General features: G+C 36.0%; 1 protein-coding gene across 2 annotated transcripts in view; it reads right to left on the reverse strand.

The window, feature by feature from the left end:
• Nucleotides 1–1,645: 1,645 nt before the first annotated feature.
• The window catches only part of mlip (muscular LMNA-interacting protein), a 28,229-nt gene continuing 20,918 nt past the window's right edge, over nt 1,646–8,956 (reverse strand). For both annotated transcript variants that reach the window (XM_014016357.1, XM_014016283.1), the window contains exon 12: nt 1,646–3,277. In XM_014016357.1, coding sequence (XP_013871811.1) covers nt 3,056–3,277 — 222 coding nt within the window. In that variant the 3' untranslated portion in view covers nt 1,646–3,055. The remainder of the gene's footprint in view (nt 3,278–8,956) is intronic.

The following is an 8,956-nucleotide window of genomic DNA, read 5'->3' on the forward strand; positions in this document are numbered from 1 at the left end:
TATATATATATATATTTGTTGTTAATTTTCAGGACTGTGGTCACCAGTCTTGTGCTATCAATAACATTAGCAAAAGCTGCCAGGTTCCTTTTTTATTTCTCTTTTGCTGACAGAAGCTCACGGAGATAATTACATTCAGAGGTTAAAGCTGTTATTTGGCTCATCTTTATCAAAAGACTGCAGCTGAGGAGTCCAAATGTCAGCAAAATATGCTATTTAAAGCAGGTATGACAGGCTCTGGTGGCTGGTTTTCATTCATTTTCCCTTTTTCAAACAGGGAAAAAAACTTTTATTTTATGTCAAAAAATACACAAAAAATAGAACATGTGAAGTAAATAGCATCAATCCCTTTCAAATTAAAAGTAAAAAAAACATTCAAATGTTTGTTGTACCAAACAACATTTTAGTTTATGAGTCACTGCAYGCAGTCAGGACCCCAGCATCAGGTGTGGGCAGAGACCCACAAACCTTTAAATTAAATTTAGCAGAATAGGTTCCGACACGAAGCCTGAAAATAGCTGTTTGACTTTTAAAAGCTCTGAAAAAAGATTTGATTCTTGAGCTCACTCAATGTATTAACTGATTAAAAATATCCATAGAGACATCTGATGACGTGAAACGTTAAAATGTGCCTTGACTGATTCCTACCTATTTTTGTGAACTTATCTTTCTAAAGACAGAAATTTTMATGAGCAAAGTCAATTTTTTTATCTACTCTTTGTGTCATCTTCAGCTGTTTGGCTCCTGCCGGTGGATTTGAATACTTTCATGATGACTTGTTTAGGAGTAGAGGGTCCTTATCTTCCTTGTACTGGAAGCTCAGTTCCACACTCCTCTTGACTGAGGTTTGAAAACATGAGAGCAGGAATCATTTCTAACAGCAGTATYACCTGTGGTCAAATGTCCGTTAAAGCTGAAATTAATTCTCTGAACATTAATCTTAATTGAAAAGCAGACTGGAAATAATAGCATGCCAAATTAGCTCTAGTGTTTATTTTCCCATCTGCAAACCTCTAAGAGTTATTTCAGAATAAACGTCTGGGAGGTAATTTAATTTTGSTATTAATAAATGTCATGTCAACATAATATCAGCAAAAACAAATATTACGACACAGCTACAGGATACAGCTGTAAAAAAAAGTGTTGTTAGGTCAATTATGTGTGATAACAGTACAAAACTTTTATTGTGACAATTATAGGAAAGCTGTTACAGTTTAGCTAMTTTTAGCTATAGGTTTTCTTTTTTTAGCTTAACTTCTTCAGCAAATTTCAGCAAAGTGTTTTAAYAAGTTATTCAGGCTGCATTTTTCAAGTACGGTGTCAACAGAAAACCACAGGGGAAAAAACTGATGTTAAAGTTTAATTGGGGACACAGAACTTTAAAAAAGTATCACTAAGTCAGTGTTCTGATTTGTATTATTTGTTACAAAGTCAGACGTGCCTCCTTTTACTTTTCCATCTTCATCCCCATCCACTGCCCGAYCCTTCAACCTTCTGACGTCTACCTAGAATTTTGTTTTTCTTAATGAAGCACTTTGCATATTGTCTGCAGCTCCGAGAGGCATGGATTGTTAATTAAAAGCACAGTCACAGTGGAGCATGTTGGACGGACTTTAAATTAGAGATTAATGAAAAGTAGAGAAAATGTTTGTGTAGAAAGTACTTTTTATTGTTTTATCAGTCTGAAACTGTTCAGTAAGAATCACAAAGAAAAAAAGGGGGGACCAACAACGAAGCTAAAGATGAGTAAAATAAGTTTTATATTTACTGTAGCTGTCCATCCATCCATCCATCCATCTTTGGCCACTTATCCATAGTCAGGTTGCAAAGGCAACAGGTCCAGGAAAGAAACCCAAACATTCCTCTGCCCAGAGACACTTTCCAGCTCATCCTGAGGATCTTGAGGCATTACTGAGCCAGAGAGGTTACATAATCCCTCCAGTGAGTCCTAGATTGTCCCCAGGGCCTCCTACCAGTGGGACGTAACACCTCTAAAGGTGTCCTAATCAGATGCCTGAACCACCTCAAATGACTCCTTTCGACGTGGAGGAGCAGCTCTACTCCCCCTATCATCCCCCTGGATGATAGAAATCCTCACCCTATCTCTAAGGCTGAACCACTGTACCAAGGAAGCTCCTTTCAGCCACACGTATCCAGGATCTCATTCTTTCCAGTCGAGAACCRWGGCCTCATAATTCAAAGGAAMTGACTCTCATCCCGACCGCTTCACACTTGAACTGCGAACTAACCTAGTGCTGAAGGCGCCAMCAGTGATGAGACCCCTTATTTAGTTTTTCCTTTTGATATTTTTTTATTTAAAAAACAAATTGTGAAACCTATGTCAGCTGATGAAATGGAAATTTGCTTATTTGTGCAGTTCAGTTCTTTCACTTKTCAAATATTCAGACGCTGATCTGACTTCCAAGTGTCTGGATCAAAGTTTAAGGTAACTTTTGCAGCTCTGTAAGCTTTTTTTTTTTTAAATTAAATGTGTTTTCTATTCTCAGTCTAAGCCCCTTTGAGGCATGCTCTGCTTTTCATTAATCTGTTGGCAACTGAACATGTCAGCATCATRTCTGAATTAACCCCTGGTGCTTTCTCATGACTTTTATTTATTTATACTCGGATTTCTCTTTTTAGGAAACATTGTGGCACCGTTCAGCTGTCAGAGCCAGATTTCYATTCCAGGCTCAGTTTGGCAGCTTAAAATAGCCGTCAGATTTCTATTAAAGCCAATTAATGCCTGTTGGGTTTTAACACGTCAAAAGAAAGCAGAAGAAAGTCAGACAGAAGACCATCTTTGTCCATCACATTCGGAAATGAAAAACTGATTAAAAATAATTTAAATTTTCAGAATTTTAATTAACAAATAACACAATAAATTAAAAGACTCACATAATAAGGGGTTCAAATATGAGCAACCCTTTAATTTGTTCTGGTTAAGTCCTTTTTTYATTTTTATTGTCATAGAATCAACAAATTATTCATTTTCAGCTGTGATGGTCTGTGTCTCACTAGGTTACTGTTTACGGAAATCATGAAAGAACTTTTCGCTTCAGATACAAGCTTCAAACGTTTCCATATTCTTCTCTGTAGCACTGAAAGACGTCGCTGCCTTTTGTCCGGGAGGACCGATGTGCTCACCGGGCTCTTTTATGTGCAACTCGCACAAAGAGAATAAACCTCGTCTTTCTGGCATCGTTTCTTCTTTCAACAATCTTCCTTTTGAGTTTGACAACAAATCTGTCCGCGTTTCTTCAAGACTGATGCTTTCCACCTGAAAAAAAAAATAAAAAGAAAGAAAAACCACAGCTTTATTGTTAATGTGTTTGCAAGAAAGCAGGTCGGGGAATAACAAACATTTTAAATAACGAGAATTTGTTTTTTACATTAAAATGCTTTTCAAATTAGGTTTAGCTTCCACTTAAACTTTGTACTCAAGATTTCTTCTTTGTTTTTGTTTAAACTGATGGCCTCCAGCAGCATTCTGGCCTGACTTAATTAGTACAATTATTATTATTTTTTTTCTATATTCAATTTGAGACATAACATGACACTTAGATGTACTGTTGTGCCATTTTAGAGGTCTAGAAATCAAAAAAATTTTGCACTGCATTGCTTTAGTGTGTCACAAGTTAAAAACTGGTGCGAGGAACTCCACATTTTTCTTTTATGGATCATTTTAAATTTATCATCAAGTTTTGCTGCTTCAAGCTGTTTTGACATTTGAGAGACCCAGCTGGACATAAACGCTTATCTTTAACTGAATATCTGTATTTGTAGTCTTAGAAAACCGCTGATTTTCCATCTTAAATTTTTTTCTGAAATGTTCTTTTTGATGTACAGAGAATGGATAAAATGAGCAATCAGGAAAAAAATCCACTGAGCTTCACYCAAGCTCTGCAGAATGTTTGAATGCAGAAGAAAACAGATTGAATTTCTACTTTAAAAAGGATATTGCAAATAGAAAATAAATACTTTTTTGTTATCGATCACAAAACACCGATTATTGTGTTTCTTGTATTCAGCCACCAGCATAAAAAATCATGCAATTCGTTATTTTTTATGCTACTGTCGCAACACGAGCTCACCAACTGTTCCACTACTGCTCGATAAGATGTTTGCTAATAAGTTCTTATTCTTGTTGTATAATCTGCATATTTAATGAGCTGATGTTGGATAAATTTAACAGCACAGTCACGAGGTAACAGTGTGAAGAGCAAGGAGCCRAGTACACATCCAGTTTGAATTTCATCCTTGTATTCACAGCCTGTCATTAAAATTAATTGGACCTGTCTGTGAGGCATCCATCACCACTTGTAGCCTGAATCCTCTCCCTGGTGTCTTTGAAATCACAGTTTGTTCTTGATATTTTTCTGAGCATGCCAGTGTCTTGATGGAGACTAGTTCTTGCAGAACTGATTGCTTCATGACTTGAAACCTTTTTCTTATCTCTGATGTCATCCAAAGCTTCTGATTTGCCCAGCTGGTGTAGGCTCTGATGGTCCTGGCGTGGCGCCAGCACCTCTCTGTGTACTGTCGCTGATAACAGAGTCAGTGTATCTCGATGTGATCATCGTGCATGGCAGTGTCAYCGCACATGTTCCAACCAGAGCTGCAGCTTCATTTTCAGGCTACACTCTGACCTGCTTTCCTACAAACTGACTGTGCCTCAGTACCATCCTGGATGCTGGAAAAAGCCTAACAGAAAKGCAATCCAACCCTGACCCAAGATATAGTTGAGATGCTGGCTTGTACGCCYCTTTTCTAAGGTTCGTGTTCATATTTCATGCGTTAGCTTCCAAATCAAACATGTCAATGATCTGCAGCCAGAACATTTTTCCAATTTATTTGAACGATATAAACTTTTCACATAATTTAAAATGCTGTTTTTGGGGTCTCATATGGACGATCAAGAATTTATACTGATCTACTTTATTATACGCTAAGTGTTATATGCCCTTTTCGCTGCCAAGAAAAAATATAAAGTCATCATTGTGAGTGACAGAGATTCTTGGTGGGAGGTGCAGCATCTGGTGGTGCAGAAAGTGAGTGGCATCCCAATTTTGTAACAGTGAAAACATGGAAATGTTATTTAAATGTATTCATCTGGTAGACTTCAAAGCAAATAACCCTGAAGAGTAATATGTGGTTCAMTAACTTGCCCACTTCACACGTGGAGATCAAACTGACAACCTTGCGACGGATGAACAACCGCTTGACTTCCTGTGTCTCAGATTGACGGGCGGACAGATAATCTCAGTAGCTTTGACTGTCAGAGGAAAATTTGTGACACGTTTTTGAACTTGTTTAAAATTAGGCAACAAGCAACACTGAGAATTGTTTGTAGACTCCCAAATGTGTTATAATTGATTATTTTATATGTYGTTTACTACAAGGGAAAACTCTTATTTTTCTACTTTAGGTCTGATAGCTCTCTTTTACTCTCAGCTAGAAGGTCACTCATTTCGGTAAAGATTAATAAACATAATCATAATTTAGATTTTTGTCAGTGGCAGACTAAAGCAGAAACACGAAGTTTAAATTGTAATTAGAAAAGATTTTTTTAATATTCTTGTATTTTATGCAGCAGCTCAAATGAAAGCAGGGAACAACTCCAAAGGAAGCTTTGAATGTATGCAGTNGATTTTTTTAATATTCTTGTATTTTATGCAGCAGCTCAAATGAAAGCAGGGAACAACTCCAAAGGAAGCTTTGAATGTATGCAGTATCCTACAGATTCTTAAAAAGGACTGTGTTGCTGAGTTCTGAGGTCTTGGCAGAATTAATATGAATAAATGTATCCGACACAGATAGAAGCAAAAAGGCTGAAAAAAATAAATCACAAACAAGACAGAAGACACTGATAAAAGTAATGAATTCAAAAGCAGATTTTGACACCGAACCGTCTCTTTAAAATCCTCTCCCACGTGGTCTAAATGTTTAATACAGCTGATAAAAGTGTTGGCGTTTTTCATTGAATGATGTAAAAATCTGTCATCTTTGTCCCTTTGCCAACTGCCTCAATTCTTCCATGCGTGAAGACGAGCAAATGACAGCAAAAGGAGGTTATTTTTAATAAAGCAGGTGGGTTCTGATTAACTTCAGAAGTTTCCTCATGGGTGCAGACATGAAAGGCAAGTGAGAAAAAAATAATAATTTCAATCAAGCCAAGAGCTGCAGTTTCACTGGARACTCAGTCAAGATAAGACAAGGATCAAATGGACACAGTTCTGAAGTTTTTATCATTTTTCTTTGATCATTTTTCTTTAATTTGTTCATGTTTGTTTGGTTGTAAATGGATCTTTGAATGTTTTTTTATGAAAAACAATTAGTTTTTGTTCAAAGCTCAGACAAGCTGGATGCATTTATGCTTTGTCAGAAATATAGATAATTCCTCCCAGACAGTCCCRGTTGTTATGTCTAGTTTCTTATCTGTTTGTCTTCACTGAAACCAAACAATTTCAACGATTTCRCTGTGAAGCCCATTGTAATAGACAGCAAAAGCTTTTGTAGACAAACAAAAACACCATAAATTAAAAATAATAAGGAGAATCTTTTGATATAAGAGCTAGTTTKGGCTTATTTTAGACTCTTTATTGTGACAATTCAATTTGCACTTCCCTTCATGTCTTACTTAACCTCATGAGAGACATTAAAATGTGTTAAACCTGAAGCCCAGACCACTGGTCTTAATTTGTCTCTATTATTRAGCTCACAGCCTGTTGCAGATTCAAGCAAAATGAGAAATACTTCCATTRTTGACCACATTGTTAAATTGAATCGTTTTATTTCAATCATTTATTCAGGATCATTTGAATCTCAGTAGGAAAAAAAACATAATTGGTTGCATTACATTAAATCTCATTATGATTACGAATAAACCTGCAGAGAGTAATAAATGAAAGATGTGAAAATWATAACTAACAATTAGTGTCAGGGTGATGAGTAGCAGAAGGGTTATAAATTTGTGGCTACTGTATATTCCACAAATGCAGTAAGAACATATGCTGTCCAGAAAAACAACATATGCTGCTCAGGAAAAATTAAGTAGAGAGAATGGATAAATGGAAGCAGTCATGCCATCATTCGTTGTTCCAGTTATTGTACGTTTGTTTTTGTTTTTTTTATCTGATTAGAACTCTTCAGTGTCTCTGTCCCTGGTCCTAATCTGCCTGTTTTCATTTCCAAAGTGGTTTTTTTTTTCAGTAGATTAAATTATAAATGTGGTGATGACTGTCAGAAGGCATATTTGCATATTTGCATGGGTTTTAATTTATCTTGTTAGCCTGAAATTTTGACTCAAATTAAGTCAAAATTTCTGCCAGTGGAGTAAAAAAAATTTACTTGGTAAGATTCTTGAAATGAGAAAAAATTGAGTCAAATCAAGTATGTCAAGAATCTTACCAAGTAAAAAATTCTTACTGCACTGGCAGAGATTTTGACTTAATTTGAGTCAAATTTTCAGACTAACAAGACAAATAATCTTACACATTCTGAAAACAAGATTATTATTCTTACACAATCAGTTCTTGTTTAGTAAATCAGTCTCAAAACAAGATCAAAAAGACTTTTTGGCTGATATAAGATTTTGAAACTTGGTTAGGTGGACATTTTTTGCAGTGACAGGGCCTTAAAGTTGACCAAACATATTTTGCTCCAATAGCTTCCAATAGATTTTTTTAGGGATTCAGAAGTGCCTATGATTTTATCAGATATGTTCTGAGTCCTGTCAGCAAAAGAAAGAGGCTTGTATAGTCATTGTTCAATAGACTATTGATTAGCTGTGCAAAACTGARCTTGTCAGAATTAATTCTATGGTTGTTGCCTCACACCTGGTCCGACGCTCTGATTCTTAATGTTACCCAAAGCACAAACCTGTCGATGCTGCACTCCCCCGCTGTCCGAATATTTTACAGCTAAGTCGTGCTGCTGCGGACAAAAAAATATGTCTGTATACTTAATTGATGGCATCATTTCTCAAGAGGTCATGCAAAAAAGAAAAGAAAAAAAAGAAAAGAAAAAGTTGTTCTTAAGTGGGGGGGTAGGATGAAAAGGTCACTCAATTAAAGTAAAACGAGACAAAGAAACCGAGTCATAAAATGAGCTTCTTTCTTAAAATTGTCTCTAAAAATGCAAGGTTATGTGAGGATATTCCTTTCAGCTTACACCGTTATTTTCACCTGATGTTAGGCTCGAAGAGAATTTCACATCCTTGTAAATTATGCGTTTTCATTGTTTGGTTGTTTTCTGAGCCATTCTTAAACTGATGTTTATTAAAATSCTCATGAACACACTGTAGGAGAAAACTTAGTGTTTAATTCGCAAATGTTATAAACTTTATTTAAGGATTTCTAAAATCCCTAAATAGTCAGAGGTTTTTAAGAGGTGAAAAGCTTTAAACTCTCAGATGAAAATGTATTAAGAATGTGTGCAATAATTGTTATTGCAGCTTTGTTCTCTGTTCTTTAYTGTCTTTGATTATTTAAAGAAGACACATCCTGCTTTTAAATCCTTCTTTTTCCTATTTAAATCATTCAGTTGGGGTCWATATAAAGAGAAGAARCAGTGCTTTGGTCTCGATTCCTTCTTATTGTAACTCCACAAGCCCCGCTTTCACCTCTTTTCTGAGGTGTGTCTCAAATCAACTCTGGTGCTGTCTCTTTAAATCCARACCAGGAGCTTCACACCCCGTCCCACTTCCAGCACCCAGAGTGGTCCATTCTAGYTTGATGGAGGGRTTTGTGACTATCTAACAGAGATTTTGAGGTTTTCATGAATTCTGTTTTAGCAACCGGCACCAAAAACTAACTTATGGTGGATCTACACAGAATTTTTCTAAGTTGTTGTTCTTTTATTGTTGTTGTTTTGTTTTTCTGGATGTTTTCAGCAATGGCCAGAAAGAGTGCAATCTAAATTTTTGATGTATTTTGTTAGCTTATTTTATTTACAAGCC

This window comes from Austrofundulus limnaeus, unplaced genomic scaffold, assembly GCF_001266775.1.
Source record: "Austrofundulus limnaeus strain Quisiro unplaced genomic scaffold, Austrofundulus_limnaeus-1.0 Scaffold0, whole genome shotgun sequence".
In the NCBI taxonomy this organism is placed as follows: Eukaryota; Metazoa; Chordata; class Actinopteri; order Cyprinodontiformes; family Rivulidae; genus Austrofundulus; species Austrofundulus limnaeus.